This window comes from Equus quagga, chromosome 6, assembly GCF_021613505.1.
Source record: "Equus quagga isolate Etosha38 chromosome 6, UCLA_HA_Equagga_1.0, whole genome shotgun sequence".
NCBI lineage: Eukaryota > Metazoa > Chordata > Mammalia > Perissodactyla > Equidae > Equus > Equus quagga.
The window spans coordinates 33,990,462-34,007,467 of NC_060272.1; the positions used below are offsets into that span (position 1 = coordinate 33,990,462).

Consider the following 17,006-nt stretch of genomic DNA (forward strand, 5'->3'; position numbering starts at 1 on the left):
TTAGCGCCTGCTGTTTCTGTGTGCGATCACAGAGATTTTCAGAGTTTTGTTGTATATTGCACAAAGCAAGGTAAAGCTGAGAAGTTTTCAGGAGCTTTTCTTCTTTCTGATTCCTGTTATATACTGTATGGTGGTTTAAAACAGGTCCAGTCGTGGCACTGTACATGTTCCGACAATGATGAAATAAATCTAGTTCTTTTAAAGCAATGTATATTTTTTCATTTCTTTTTTCTTAAAGATTGGCACCTGAGCTAACAGCTGTTGCCAGTCTTCTTCCCGCCACTCCCTTCTTCTTCTCCCCAAAGCCCCCTGGTACCTAGTTATATATTGTAGTTATGAGTGCCTCTGATTGTGCGATGTGCGACACCGCCTCAGTGTGACCTGATGAGTGGTGCCTCGTCCGTGCCCAGGATTCAAACCAGTGAAACCCTGGGCCACTGAAGCGGAGCGCGTGTGAACTTAACCACTCGGCCACGGGCCTGGCCCCAGCAATGCATATTTTGAAGTGATTCTCTCTCAGTGATTTTAAAGTGCCAGTCTACCTATAAGATTCATTAAATATTAGATATGGCTAGATATCCTCTTTGTAATCAAAGTACAGTAACAATACTGTACATGGCACCGGACTATTGTGAAGGAGATCTGTTCCTTAAAAATAGATGGTCAGTTGTAGAGATAAGTGATTATGAATGTAAATATGAAAGCTGTAATTAAAAAAGAATCATTGTAAATGTCAATTAAATTTTCTTTTTAAAAAAAATTTATAAAAACAAAAATGTTTGCATGGAAAAACTTTTTGCCCAAGGACCTGCTATAAATTATGTGTGAGAGTGCAATAGATAGACAAATAACGTGATATAAAGAAGTAAACAATTTCTTGGGAAAATAATAGCACTAAAAATATCACCAAATACTAAATGTTCTCCTTGAAATTTCACCCTAGGATGAGACCTGCCCGCACGAGGAGGAGAGATTATTGTCTAAATCATTCTTTCTTTTTCAAATGTCAAGTTTTAAGCTTAAAGATTTTGGCCAAAGCTAGTATTCACCTATGAGTTTCTATGGTGGTGGCTAAGTTTGTTAGTATATGAAATGGTACTGGTTGTACTGTTGATTTGATATCATTTAGAAACTTTTCATTAATAATTCTTACTTCAAGATCACTGGCAAGGGGCTGTTGATGTCGGTGAGGAGGTTTTCCGTCTTGTTGTAGTCATTTCATTGTAGTGTTCCATGGTTTGTTGTAGGCAGGAGCACATCTCCTTGAGACGATTTAGCTTCAGAGCCTGCTGGCGAAGGACAAGCTGCAATGCCTTATATACATTTTGATCCCTGCAGCTGGACTCAGTTTAATACTAACCCCCATCACATTCCATAGGTCTCTACCCTCCGAGAGCCAAGCTGGTAATACAGAGGCATCTCTCATCGCTGACAGATAATGAGCAAGCTGACATCTTTGAACGAGTTCAGGTAACATTTAGAGTTCTCACAAATAAGATATAAGGAATGAGAATTAGATCCTATTTTTGTAAGTTCCTTTTTTCATGCCTGTATCTGAAGTTAAAGATATATATCTTATTGTGCTATTTGATAGTCCCTAGAATGCCACTGTTACTTTTGCTTCCAAGAGTAGTTAAATGTTCAGCTTTATTCCTGTTTGTCTGCTAGACACATAAAACCTAGTGAGAATAAAATAAAATGAGAAAAGCTGTGTTGCCATAGTGTGCTCTTGGTTTGTCTGTTTAATAGAAAATGAAGCCGGTCAATGACCAGGAAGAAAATGAACTTGTGATTTTACATCTGAGGCAGCTGTGTGAAGCCAAGCAGAGGACACACATTCACATCGGGGAAGGCCCTTCTGTGAGAAGATGTTTTCTCCTTGACTTGTTCTTATTTTATTTATATATTTAATCAAAATGTCACAGCAGGCGTGAAAAGAGTGTCTTTCCTTTGTGTTTTCATCTTTAGGGCTAAAGACCTATCAGATTTATTTTTCAGCATTTCAGGAGTTTTATAGACAATTTTAGTAGACCTGTGCACATTAAGATAAAATAATAGTGGTTTTTGGTATAAAAACAGTAATAACAAATGTTCGTGATTTAGAATGAACACCCTCTTTCGTTATAGTAATCCATTATTTTCTTTCAAATTCATATGAACATCTTATTTCATCAAAAGCTTACATAGCCTGAATGGTCAAGAGCAAACATGGGGAGAAGTGCTAGTATCATGCAAACAGCTATCCTAGCTGCAAACCAAGGGATGATATTTTTGTGCACGTGATGTAGAAGGTGTTCCCAGCTGCATACAGATAAAGCAAGACCACCAGCAATGGCATCTAAGGGATCATGACATATTTACCTTTTAATGGCCCTAATTCAGGTTATGTCTTTATTTCACTATATTCAGAACAAACTGAGTATCACATTATTAGTGATTCCTTAATTTATGCATTAAATAAGCATTTCGAGAGAACCTTCTGTGAGCCAAGCTGGGTGATAATGGTGAACAAAAAAGAGATGCATGAATGATATTCCCACCAGAGAGATGGAATATTCCACAGGGGCACGCAGACAGATAAACAGATACATGTAATAGAGTCATCCCAGTCCTTATACACACCCCAAGCCCATCCAGCCCACATTCCTATCCATTATTTTCTTTCCTTTCTTGATGAGGGTCATATTTCTTTTATTGGTAACTTCTTAGAGGACCCCATGGAGCCTGTGCTGGTAGGGCCCTTTATTGCCTCCTGCATAGACTGTGCTGAAGCCTCCAGCCTGGTCTTTCAATCTCTGATTTCCCTGTCCTTTAGGTGATTTTTTTAACACTCCCTTCAGATAAATACCCCCCAACCATTACTTTCACAGTGATGCCCCTCTGCTTATAAATTCTGATTAGTGCGTCTTCCTACTCACCTGGCACTTAAGACCAGTCAAGGTTTTATCTCCAACCTCACTTTCCCACGTTACCTTCCACAACTTCCCTCTATTTTAGTCAACCACCTGCACAGATGTCCATGAGCATTCCAGTCTACATGATTTTTCCATCACCATCCCCAGTGCTGGGAAAGTCTTCATCTCCTTTTTTCTGCCTGTCTGAAGCTTGTGTATCCTTTTCTTCCTAACCACTGATACCTACAACCATTCTTCATACTTCCACATTTGATATTTGTATGGTGCTTTGTGTTACTGCTAAATGTGAATATATTCATGCAAGGAAATGGTAAGGTTTCTCTCTTGGAAGTTTTCTGACACTAAAAACCATGTAATATACATAGTAACTTAGTTCAATAGGATAAAATAGAGAGAGAACCTAATGTAGTGGACACATTGTAGATTTTCATACAATTTAGTACTATCAGTGAATACTTGTTGATCTAAAGGATAAATGGCCCCCTCATAAATGAAAATGGAATTATAACAGAGGCACTAGCAGAATCCAGCTTTACTAGAAGATGCTTTGTTCTCTGACACTTATTTCCTGTGTTTTTCTTGGTAATTTGGATACAAAATGTGCAACTTGGAAAAGGATAGTTAGAGTTGTTACTCAAAATAACAGCAGTAAAAATTGACATTTCAAGTTTAATTAATTTTTGTTAAATGCAGCGGGAATATATTAGTGGAAAGGAAGGACATAAAGGAAAGATCTTATTTCTGTCTTTTTTATTACTTACGATATTAAAAATTAAATCCTTTCTCTTATAATCTGTGTGTTCACAGTGTGGAACCTAAATTATTACTTCTTAATAGAGCTATAGAAGAATTCTTGTGCTTTTTTAATGGCTTAGTCATAAGCCTGTCTTTAAAGCCTCATTTAACCTTCAGTATTTCCAAACTGAAATTTCTGTTTTTCTTTCTATAGACTATTTCAAATAGTACAATCCCGGAAAACGCGACAAGCAGTGGAAGGTTCAAACTTGACATTCTGAAGAATAAAGCTAAGCGATCCTTAACTAGCTCCTTGGAAAATATCTTCTCAAGGGTAAGATTAAACCAAGGCTTGTTTAGTTATTAATGTCTGTGTTTTCTAACTGCTTTGTTTCACTCTCAACTGGCTCACAGAAGATTTAGAACAACAACGCCAAAAAAAAAAAACTACTAAGAAAACTTTAACACTTTTTAAAAATAATCTCTCAAAATAAGCATCACTCTCAGATCTAGATTTATTCTGGTGCCTTTGCTATCTGAATATGAGCAGTAGAGGTCTCGTGGTAGAGTTATACTATGTATAGAAAAGGGGGAATAGAATATCGATGCCCAATACTGTAAGAACTTTTTATCCTTTGCCACATAAAGTTATAAAGAAGCCCTTCTTTTGTTTATTAGGAGCTGATAGGGAATGCTGAAAATTGTAAGTATAAATTAGCAGAATTTATGTATTCCATTTAGTAAATTTGTATATTCTGTTTAAAAATAAGCAAAATAGTTCCCCTTCCCCTTCATTTTCCTCTCCCTGAACAACTCAGTCCTAAAGCTATTAGGTGAGATCTAGCCCGGTAGATGTCTTGGGTCTGGAAAGCAGGGGCGCCACAGTCACTCAGAGCAAGGAGATGGAGCCTACTGGGGTGCTGTGTGTGGGGCGGGGCGTCCAATGCAGCTTGTGGAAACCAGAGTCTAGTGAGGAGGGCGTCAGTTTCGGAGGGCAACCTGGTTTGGGAAGTCAGAGCCTGAGCCAGTGACGAGGGCTTGCCTGTAGAGGGATGGCCCAGTGCAGGATGTCAGAGCCAGAGGAGAGAGGAAAAGGCATTCAAAGTGCCCAGTACAAAGAGTTAGCGTCTGAGCAGAGTGAGGATGGCATCCACGTGTGGGAGTGGCAGCCCCAGTGTGGGATGTTGGAGCCTGAGTGGAATGAGGAGAGTGTCTGTGAGGTGGCACTTGTGGAGATTGGTTACACACAGGGGACTGAACAAATATGTAAATGTATTAAGGACAGTGGGATTCTGGGAGGAGGGAATTACAAATATGAACAGGGAGGAAATTAGAATGAATCCTGTGTGGCTGGATTCAACTCAGAGGTAACAGTATGAAATCTTGGTTATCTATCTATTTATTTATTTTTTGAGCAATGGAATTTTATATATAATATTATACATATATAGTATATATGTATTAACACATATATGTGTGTGTGTGTAAATGTGTACATATGGTCCATGGCTCTGTCCACTGATAGGAGCTAGGAACAGCTTTTCTATACATAGCAGATAATAAATTAAGCCTGCATGGGTGACACCTAGCAACCAGATTTTGGTTTCTATATATCATTCCCCAAGAAGGAAACAGGATCCTGGGAGAAATGCTAGTTCCAGGACTGCAGGGAAAGTACAAGATAACTCCAGAGCATCTTGGTGTCCTATAAGGAAGTGCTCAAAGAAAGATGGTGATATGTCATAAAGACGTAAAAACTTTGAAGAGCTCCCGCTGGTGACTTCTGCAACAATATGAGCATCAAACTAAGTGATAGCAACAGATTGTAACCTGTTGCATAAGATAGGAAACTATGAGCCTATTCTGATATGAAAAATAAATGAATACATTGAAAGTTTGATTATGATCAGGATTTAATGGATGTAATTCACACTTATTAATTACAAATGGGAAAACAGTAACTTTCCAGTGGAGATGGCTGGCAGAGACCACCTTAATCAAGTGATCAAATTGAACATCATCAGCATTGGGACAAGTTGAAATCTTGTGGCACCTGATACAAAGAATACAGCACCAGTTCTGTGGTATTTCTGCCAAAGGGGCAGACCCTGAATCTAATCATGAGCAAACATCAACAAACCCAAACCAAGGTGCAGTCTACAAAGTAACTAGCCTGTTACCTTCAAAAGTGTCAAGTTCAAGAAAGTCAAGAGCAGTTGAACCTTAGGACACAATAACTTCTGCTATCTGGTCTTCTTATTTTTATTTCTTTGCTAGAACTCAAAATACTCTTACAGGTATTTCTCTTAATAATTGAAATTCTTCTAATTCTAGCAAATCATGGTCAGCTGACAATACTATTATTTTATCAGCAGAAAGCAGAATCTAGGAAAAGAGCATCTAGAAGATTTGTTATAAGTGTGTTAATGGAACTTTTCATAAATTTTCGTACCTCTGTTTCTCTAAAATTTATAGATTAGATATGTTCTTTCTTTCTCTCCTTCCTCCTTCTCTCCCTTAGTGTTTAGTGAGAATTTTAGTAGAAAGGCGATTGAAGTGGTCAGGAGACCTGAATCCAGGACCTGGCCCTAGCAGATTTTATATTTATGACCTTGGACAAATTATTTATCTTTTCTAAGCCATCATTTCCCCATTTGTGGAACGGGCATACTAATACCTGCTTACCTCACATTACTGTGAGGATGAAAATGTCAGCATGTTAGGAAAATATCACACCCTAGATATGAGGTGTACATTCAGCAGTGGTAAGCTCTGAAACTTCTGTCATTTACAGAATGACCAAGGGTGTTCAGAGTGTTATTTTCTTTATCCTCATTTAGGACTTTGGCGTTCTGCACTGTCTTTGCACAGCTGACTTTGAAGTGCCGCTTACGTAGCCTTGAATGGCTGTAATGACTCTTTCAGCAAGGGCACAGCCAATCTATTTTGGTCAAGGTGGATACTGTAACTTTTGTGTCCCAAAGTGCTGCCAAGTGCCGTAAATTATGTGACCTAACAAGGTCTTGCTTGCGCCACGTGCAGCAGAATGGACTTGTTGGGAAGGTTGGCAGCTACCCATGTTGTAGTAAAGGTTACATAGAAAAGGGGGTTTGTGTACTTCTAAAACTTGTTAGTTTATTTTTTTCTCTCTGAGTTCTATGGTAGGAAATTGACACTCTAGTCATAGAGTTTGGCTCATAATGGCTTCCATTTTTAAATGTCAAAATATTTTATTTAACTAACTATAGTTGTTTATGAAATAGGATACATTTTTGAAATGCTTTAAAGCTCAGCTCATTAATGATTAAAAAGTGGGTCCAAGGGAAAAAGTTTGACACGTGTATTACCAAATCATAATATAGTAAAGCTGAAAAAGCTATCTGTTCACAGGTGAAAAGACAGAGTGTTGTATTCTGATTGTTTATTGCTTTTTCTTAAGTTGAAGTTTTCCAAAAGAGGAATATTTACTAATACATTTATTAATATGTATATATATTTCCAAAAGAGAAGTATTTACTGATATAAAGTGTGAGTCATTGGAAAACAGTCATCATTTCCTGCTTTCTTCAAGGGTAATATCCACTGTCCTCACTTGTTGAAATGTGTGAATTAATGATCGTGGTAGTACAGTATAATTTTAAATTAAGTGTGTTTTTCTTTGTGCATCAGAAAAACACCTGGATAAAACACTTCTATGCGTAAAATGTGTGATTTATGTTGCTTTTCTCATAATGGAAATGGTTTGATACCCATCTGACTACTTTTCTATTGTGACCAAATAACCTGTTTGAGATAACAAGGCAGGGTGGCATGTAAGTGGCAGCTACAAATAGCAGAAAGCAACATGACCTTTACTATAGTTTCCTCCTGGCCACACGCACTAACCCAATAATTTTCAGCCATATATGTAGTTTATTATTGGAAGTATGTCGTATTGTATAGAACTGAAGAACTGAAAGAACCTTGATCAGGTTCTAGGACACTTGCAAAATAACACTTAACCAATTTAGGCTAATTAGTTTTATTTGTCATTCTGCTTTTCACAAAGCTCTATCTTCAGGAGGTAGTATTGAGTAAGAGCTTAATAGCTTTACTTTTAAATTGTACTTCCTGGGTTCAAAACACTGCTCTGTTCTTTGACTGTGTAAACTTTGGCAACAATGTCTATTAGAACTTCCGTCTCCTTGTCTGTAAAGTTGAGCTAAATAACTATACCTACTTCATAGCCTCGTTATGAGGATTAAATAAGATAGTGCACTGTAAATGTTTAACATAGTATTTGGCATGTGATAAACATTCAGTAATATTAGATGCAGCTATTAATTTTATTATTGATATAGTTGTTGTTATTTAGGGAGCCACCAGAGATAGAAAACTATAATTAATATACATAGATAAGAATAAATATTGTTTCTATGCAACAAAGATACCATACACATAAAACAGTCAGTTGAGAACAAGAAAGAGCTCTTAAAACTTTCTGAGAGTGGACATAAAAAGAAAAATTCAATAGAAGGCTTAGAAAGCTAGAGTTGAAAACCCTCCCAGAAAGTAAAGCAAAATAACAGGAACATGGAAAAATAGGAGAACACGGTAAAAAGTTAAAGGATCAGTCTGGAGATCCAAAAGCCAAATGGCAGGAGTTGCAGATAGAGAAAATGCATGTAGAAATTTTCAAAGAAATCATTTAAATAGTTTCTCAGAGCTAATGGACGTGTTTCAAGATTTAATGGGCTCAGAAAATGCACAATAGAACAACTGAATAAAGCTGTGCCAAGGCACATCGTTGTGAAATTTCAGGACGCCCAAGGGTAAACTTAGATTCTGTTCCAGAGAAAAATAGTAGGTTATACACACACATGCTTAAGAATCACAATGGCCTTAGACTTCTGTACCAAGAAACACTTGAGCAATGCTAACATATTCTTAAGAAAAGTTTCCAACCAGAATTGTATATTTAGCCAAACTGTTAATGAAACAGTCCAGAATAACGACATTTACAGACCTGTAATTAACAACAAAGAAATTACCTCCCAGTCTCCCTTTCTCAGAATGTACCCAGAGTATATGTTCCACCAAAATGAGGAATTAGACTAAAAAAGAGGAAGACATGAGATCAAGGAAACAAATTCCAACGTAGAATAGCATCAAAGGAAAATTTCTAGTTTTGTAGTGAAATAAAATACTGGGAAGATCTATTCAGCAATCCTAAATTGCAACCAGACGAGATTGGGACAGGAAGACGGAGGTCTCCATAATGGGTAGCTCAAAGAAAAAAAAATGTAATTGATGGATTATGTGATGTTTAACCATACTGAGACTTTTTGGTGACTTTTGTGATAAATTAGTAACTGCTGAGGCTGTTGTTAACTCCATGAAAACAAATTGTAAAAGATTTGAGTTGTAGTAATAGTAAGTATGTAGCTCAGGAGCAGATATTTAAGCACAAAATATTGATTTAACTGAAACTTGTGAAATAGCTGTATTGAGAGGAGAGGGAAAGAGAGAAGTATGTGTGGGGATGGATAAACAAGTGAGAATATGGAAGTCTCACCTTCCAGAGTAGGAAGTCAACAGATAGTATGTGAAATGGAAAGGTTAAAGAATAATAATGTAAACTGAATAGCAGAAGCATTGGTGTAAATAATTTCAAGTGTTTACTTTTGCGGAATGGGATTCAGTGGGTCAGAGAAGGGGCTGGTGACTGCCATTTTCTGTTAAAAGCTTGGTAGCACAATTTTGACTTTTGTAATTTTGTGTAGGTATTACTTTGATTAAAATTTAAAAGAGAGGCCAGCCCAGTGGTGTAGAGGTTAAGTTCACACACTCTGCTTCGGTGGCCCGGGGTTCGTGGGTTCAGATCCTGGGCATGGACCTACACACCGCTCATCAAGCCATGCTGTGGTGGCATCCCACAAAGTAGAGGAGGTTGGGCAAAGATGTTAGCTCAGCGACAATCCTCCTCAAGCAAAAAAGAGGAAGGTTGGCAACAGATGTTAGCTCAGGGCCAATCTTCATCACACACACACACACACAACCCCCTGCACACACACACACACACACACACACAAATTAAAATGAAATTTAACCCCCTCCTCTCGAAAAAGTAAACCCAAGAATGTATGGAGACAAATTTAGAACTGTAAAGCGCTCTAGAAATAGTGTGTTTTTTATTTTGCAGAGTCACTGTCACACTGACTTGACTTGTATTTCTAGTTATTCTTTTTAGAACTTTTCCATGTGTTTTAGAGTTACGTAGAATGCCTCAGTCTGTATTTAGTCTCTTAAGACCTTCTATGATGTACCCAACCTGCTTTCCATCCTCTTTTCTTCAATAATTGGCTTCACTTTCTTCCTACACAAAGTGAGGGAAATAGATGAGGTGATCTCTTTGGTTCTTATTTCGTAGCTCACCTATGAAATCCATACCAAAGGACTATGTGAAAAGAAAAACAAGAACCAATTAACCAATATTGAAGTGGATTGATATCTAGTCTTCTAGTGAGAAATGCTTTATTGAAGTAGTTTTGCATTATGGAATAATGAATGAAGCTAAATCCATACATTTTAGGATGTGGTTTTCTTTTTTTAACCTGTGTTTATTATAGTCCTGTAATGTAAATTATGATGTTCGTAATCGAGGTTGTTTGGAGATTGTATGTATTAAACCATTTTCTTTATAACAGTTGTGGTTTATTGTGCTGTACCTTCCACATTTGTGTTTATCTGTATGAGATACAAAGTTAATGGGGCTCTCGCTGATCTTATGGGGATCTCCTGGTCTTACGGATGAATAATGTTTAACCTTGTAACCAAAGTGACTTCAAAAAGCTTGCTCCAAATATCTCAGTGTCCTTTGGCTGATTTAGAAATAATGGAAATAGATGGCGAATAGTTCTATTTACTGTGCTGGAATGGTTGTTAATAGTGCCAACGAATTTGAGTGAACAAAAAAAGATCAATTTAATGCTGACGTAAAGAGGCAACCTTCAGCTGCCTTTTACAGTTTTAAAGTAAAGATTCAAGCCATATAAACGCTTTAATTTCATTCTCCTCGCTCAGGGAGCAAACAGAATGCGAGGTCGCCTTGGAAGTATGGACAGCTTTGAACGGTCCAACAGTCTTGCTTCGGAGAAGGTATCTACGCAGAGCTCCCGTTTTTACTACTAATTGTGACTTGGCCAAAACCAACACTGATGTGGTAATATGCATGCTTAGTTATGTTGTTATGATCCTTTACGACTTAAAAAAAATAAATATTTGAGGCTTTTAAATAAGAAGATTCTGGATATTAGCCTGTTGCTCTTTCTGCCTATTCTGCTGAAGCTTTCTCATGGAGGGACAGAACACAGCCCTTGCTGGCTAACTTTGCTCCATCATGCCCTTTACTGTTTGGAGACAGTATGCTTTGGAGAACAATATTTAAGCAACTGTTGATCCAAAGCTATAGAAAAGTGAGCCATGTAACTACCACACTGTACAGTGATCTTTTTATCTTTTGTTTCCTCCCTATGTTATTTTTCCCCCGCATTTTTAACCATTTCAACTGTAACATTAGGCTCTTCTTCTTTATCTCGTAGACACTTCTCAGCACGTTTGGTTTCCTGTTTCCTGTTTCATGCAACATGTAACCTGTGGCATATGCAACTTGGTTTTTTAATGGAAAAATATTAAAATATTTTTACTAAACTTTCTGTTGATAAAATTGAGGGCTTAATCCAACTATGAGTCTGCTAACCCTAACCCATGTTTATCAAGCTAAACATTTATACAGCGTTGCCTCTTCTGGAAAGTATAAACAGCATACCTGTCTCAATTGAAAGATTTATGATGTCTCCCCATGCAATATGAGAGGCATTCCAGCATAGCTCACTTTCCATTTATTTCCTGTTTTTCATGTCTTTTAAAAAATTTTACCTCAGGGAACACGTAGTTGGATAGAAACATCCAGAGTGAAGGAAGATACTTAACAGGCTTTATTTTATTTTCCTGAAGGCTCTGCCACGAGACTTGGACACTTAAGCGTTGTGATATTGTTTTGACAGTACAGGAAACAAGAGACTGATATGTCGCGGAAATCAGTAGATACGTAAACACAGACCTCACCCTCTTTTGGTCATGATCTCTTTTCATCTTTCTGGCAACAACCAGAAAAGTACAGTAGCTATAGTATTTTACCACAAAGCATTAGGGAAAGAATACCTTTTCTTATCATCCTTTTCCCTCTCTGGCCTATCTTTACGGATGCTGTCTTGCAGCTGGTTATCAGAATAAATGGGTTGTGGTGATACAGATTAGCCTTCAGCATGGATTGAGTAAAAAAGAAAAAAAAACACAGTTTTGTCATGACTCAGGAGGAAGAAGAGGCACCCTGTCACTTTGGAGCTCTGTGTTTAAGCCGGTCTGCCATGATCCACGTAGGAAAGAGAGACCTCACTGCTGCTTGCTTTTTAGGATTACTCACCAGGGGACTCTCCTCCGGGGACACCACCAGCATCCCCACTGTCGTCAGCTTGGCAGTCGTTCCCTGAAGAGGATTCTGACTCCCCGCAGTTTCGAAGACGGGCACACACATTCAGCCACCCACCTTCAAGCACGAAGAGAAAGCTGAACCTACAGGATGGGAGGACTCACGGGGTTCGCTCCCCTCTGCTGAGGCAGAGCTCCGTTGAACAATGCAGGTGAGTCCAAACTTCTCTCCTGAATGTGGAAGAAAATTTTCCCATCGCTCTCTTCTGATCCCTGTGGAGTCAAGATTGACTGTGACTTCATGCTGTAGCCAACATTTAGTTTTTAGAAAGACCATCAAAATAAACTGAATGATAAAAACCTTAGTTACTAAGGGAAACAGGCAAGATTTAAGACGCATCCAAAGAGAAAAGTTAAAGCATTTTGGATGGAAACCTTTTTTTTTTTTCAGAAAAGGGGAGAAAACAAGATATCATGTAATTGTTTTGTCTGAAAAACTTGCTGACAGCACATGTTACTCAGTGTCTCCTTGATGGTGGCTCTGATGAAACAGTCAGCAAGTTTGAAAATAGCATAGCAGTAGAAATTCCTGATAGCTTCCAGTAAAATAGAAGGGTTAAAAAAATCACCTTCATATATGAGATCAAATTTGGCTATATTTTATTTCATAATAAATTAAAGCCAAATATGAAAATTGTTAAAAATTTTATCTAGAATAAGGTGGTATCTATAAAAATGAATACAGATACTATAATTGACAAGAAGTGTCCATTAAAAATTATCTTATGTGGTATTTAAAAAATAATTTAACAAAATTACTTGGCATTTGGTAGGGAATAATAAAGGGAATAATCTTGGAATTGTAGAATGATTATACTTCTTACTGTGTAGCACAAATCGGAATTTATATCCTAGAACTTATTTTGTTTCTCTTCTTTACCTGAGTTTGATACAGGAAACAGAGTCTGCTAGGGATCCCAGTTGGAGAAAAAAAACCAGAACTCTAAGTAAAAAGAAGGTTAATTTTTGTATCAGTTGTTATCAAATTTACCAGCATTTCTTTTAAGGATACAATTTTATCCTCATTGTTGTTTTCTGAATGATTTGAGATTAAAAATAAGATGTTTAAGATGTATAAAAATGCAGTAAATTAACAGAATTAATTATCCTCAGATTTTCTTTTATGAAAAAAGTTAAGTATTCATGTGTCTATCAAGATTTTTTATGATCACTTCACTTATATTTATCCAAGGCAAGAACTCTCTTTTTTCCAGGAAAAATTATTTTCAAGAATTTAAAACATTAATTATTTTAGACTATAAATGATGTCTCTAGTCTTCCTTATGTTTTCCACATTTTATAATGTATATGCTCAAATGATTTCTATCAACATAAAAAGATGCTATTTGTATCATGGTAAAAAACTTGCTGTGGAAAGAATCTTCTGGGAAAAAAAAAGAGCTTTGTAGGAGATTTAGGAATTCGGATCATACCACGGCTGCACAATTCCACAGGCTGCGGGGAAGAACATGGACCTTAATGGTTATTAAGCCGACAGTATTATGACTTCCAACAACCAAACATGTTCTTAAATTTTTAGAAGGATGTATATCTTTAAAATAATTAAGTCTTTGAACTACTGATAATCAAGTCTTTGAACTCTGGAACTTGTTTCCTGTAGTTATTTGTGCTTTCCTACTTTTTTCCTTTTAAGTATCTTTTGCATGTTAAAATGAACACTTTGTTGTAAGATTAAGAGTTTTTTAGAGACAAACACATATGATTAGAAATACTGCATTGATGAGGAATTCAGTTTGTGAGAGTGAACTGGGTCATAGTCATCTAAATAGAGAACTACATGCTCCTTTTTTTCCCATATAAGATCCAGTCCTGAGCCTTTAAAAGAAAGATTAAACTGATAGCAAGAACCCGTTTATATGCATTTTCATAGTGAATGAAGATTTTGCCTAAATATAAATTGAGACAAATTTGCTGTATTTTCTGTACTCAGCATTCATCCATCAGTTCGGCGCATTCACAAGGAGAGTAACTCTTCCTCCAGTCTTCCAAGTCTTCACACTTCCTTCTCTGCCCCTTCCTTCACTGCCCCCTCTTTCCTGAAAAGCTTTTACCAGAATTCAGGTAGACTGTCCCCACAGTATGAAAATGACATCAGGTGAGATCAGTGTCCTCTGTTTGCAAAGCAAAATTTTCTGCAGTGTTATACTGATATGTTACTAAAAAGTGGCTAATCCATGTTGGAGTGACATTTATGCATCCATATGTTGTGCTTATTCTAATCTGTTTCTGATATGCTGGTTTCGATTCCAATTAATTTTATTAAGGAAACTTTTAAAACCAGTATTTCAGAGCTTTTTGATGACATGATTATCTTACTTTTTCAATTATATTTTTTTGTACTATTTGTGTGTTTCTTTGCCTTGGGCCCCAGAGTCTAAGCTTTGTTTTGTTTGCAACCAGACCTGGTGCTAACACTTACTAAGCAAACCTCCCCTGATCATGCCTTTTCTTCTTAGCCTCTCTGGACATATCTTATGGAACCCAAAAGCCACTGATTTAAACAACTGTACTATAGTGATGGATACAATATATCTTTATTTTTAAGTATATAGGATATTTCTTAGGCATTTTTTTCAATGACATAGACTTACTTTTCTGAATCTCAGTATGAGTCACATAATGGGTACAGGATCATGTTGATAGCAGCTCTTTCAGATAGGTGAGGGACCTCTTGAATCTTGCAGACATTCGATTTTGTTTTGTTTTTGTCCCAAGTATTGGAAATAGCCTGTTAAATCTTGTTCTTTGCTCTTATAGCTACACAAAATTAAATGTTGTGATTTTTGGAGAATTGCCTTTTTTTAAAATTTGAAATTATGAAATCTTACTGATCATTCAAATTCTTAGTGAGGTGTTCCAGCCTTTGGAAAGAGCTGGGTTAAAGTGAGAATTCTTCTGAAGAGATTATTGTTGGCTTAGACGTTTATGAGATTCATTCCTGTTTTTATGTGTCGCTTGACTCATTTTTGTTGCTGTATAGTATTCCATTTAATACACCACAATTTATCCACTATCTTACTGGTGGACATGTGGGTTGTTTCCAGTTGTTTGTTAATTGGCAATTCTTGAAATCAAGGAGAGGAATACATGCTATCAACCAGCCTATGTGCCGCTAAAATCTTCTTGGGTATTCCTTTGGCCTCTCTTCTTTTAAACTTAGGAAATCCTGAAAGTTAGCATATAATTAGGTAAGCTTCAGTAACTAGTTAAATTAAATTAATCCTTGAATTGATAGAATTAATCCTGGATTAGATATCTCTGAGTATCTCTTGTCCATGTGTGTCAATTTTTTTTCAGTCCAAGAAAGATAATTAATACTGGATTAATAAAATCTTGAATCCAATCTTTCCTCTGAATTAGTACAAAGTCATGTTCAAACATTGAATTTCTAGTGAATAAAGTTGATGAAGAATTGATTTTAGAGGTTTTTCAGGGACCACCTTGTCGGGAAGATTTAAGGGAAGTTAGCTACAAAAATAGTATAGTATATATGGAATACGCAGTGAATTTCGAGAACCAAGAATGTCCACAAAAAATGTCAGTTTGCCTCATCTCTCTAGTACTACCTATTAATAAGAATACAATACTTTTAATGAAACCCATTTGCAGTTTCTTAATTGTTACATTAGTTAAAGTGAGCATCTGGAGAACCTAGTTTCCTTCCAGAAACAGAACCATGCCTGAAAGTGACAATTAGGAATAGCCACTAAGAAGGTCAAAGGTTAACTGTGAATAGGATGTAGAGTACAAAAGCAGTAACTTTTTACAAAAAGTTATTTGCATTGTTTAATATAAAGTTGTATGTTCACCTTCAGTAGTTTTTCTTAGGTGTATGTGTTATTCTTGCTCATAGCGTCCCGTAGCGTCTACACCTCCTTCCAAAAGAAGGATATTGAAGTCAGGAGGCAAAGTGTATGTTAGATTTGCATTGAAAAATTTCTTTTTGTTTGTAGTCATCTTATTTGAAGTGCTATATTCAATCATGTGGGAACTTTTAAATTTGTAGGATCATTAAAAAATCATCCGATTTTCTGTACTTTGTAATGTTTTCGTGGCTCTGAGAAACTCTAAAAGAGAGCACTTTTTTGTACATTTTTCCATATTTTTTATACACTTTTCTGTAATTTGACAGCGTAGAATCAATAGGCAAAAAAAAAAAACAGTTAAAAATTTCTTTTCGTTAAGAAGGTACCCCGACCATAAGCATACAGCTCAATGGATTATCACAGAGTGGACACTCCAGGTCACCACCGCCCAGTCAATAAATGGAGCGCCGCCAGCCCCCTGCAGGTCCTCTCATTTTCCCACCCATCACCACTCTTTATCCTAACCTCAAATACCATAGCTTAGTTTTGGCTGGTTTTGAACTTTATATAAATGGGATGACACAGCATAAATTCTTTAATAGCTTTCTTCTTTCACTGAACATTAGTTTGTGAGATTCATTCCTGTTTTTATGTACACTTCAATTCATTAATATTTATTGCTGTGTAGTATTGCATTTAACATATCACAATGTCTCTGTTCTTTTTCCTATGGACATGTGAGTTGTTTCTAGTTTTTTGACTGTTAAAAGAATACTGTCCTGTCGGCTGTCCTGATGACGTAGCAGTTAAGTTCGCATGCTCTGCTTTGGTGGCTCAGGCTTTGCCTGTTCGGATCTCGGACGTGAACCTACACACTGTTTGTCAGGCCATGCTGTGGCAGGTGTCCCACCTATAAAATAGAGGAAGATGGACATCGATGTTAGCTCAGGGCCAATCTTCCTTAGTGAAAATAGGAGGATTGGTGTTGGATGTTAGCTCA

The 17,006-nt window shown here is 36.8% G+C and overlaps 1 protein-coding gene across 9 annotated transcripts in view; it reads left to right on the forward strand.

Annotated features, from left to right (window-relative positions):
- TBC1D4 (TBC1 domain family member 4) overlaps positions 1-17,006 on the forward strand; it is a 172,717-nt gene that overhangs the window by 122,790 nt on the left and 32,921 nt on the right. For 6 of the 9 annotated variants that reach the window (XM_046665082.1, XM_046665088.1, XM_046665091.1 and 3 more), the window contains exons 6-12: positions 1,379-1,470; positions 1,750-1,860; positions 3,865-3,984; positions 10,713-10,787; positions 12,105-12,331; positions 14,131-14,295; positions 16,386-16,490. In XM_046665082.1, coding sequence (XP_046521038.1) covers positions 1,379-1,470; positions 1,750-1,860; positions 3,865-3,984; positions 10,713-10,787; positions 12,105-12,331; positions 14,131-14,295; positions 16,386-16,490 — 895 coding nt within the window. The remainder of the gene's footprint in view (positions 1-1,378; positions 1,471-1,749; positions 1,861-3,864; positions 3,985-10,712; positions 10,788-12,104; positions 12,332-14,130; positions 14,296-16,385; positions 16,491-17,006) is intronic. The other 3 variants (XM_046665083.1, XM_046665084.1, XM_046665085.1) reach the window with 3 other exon arrangements.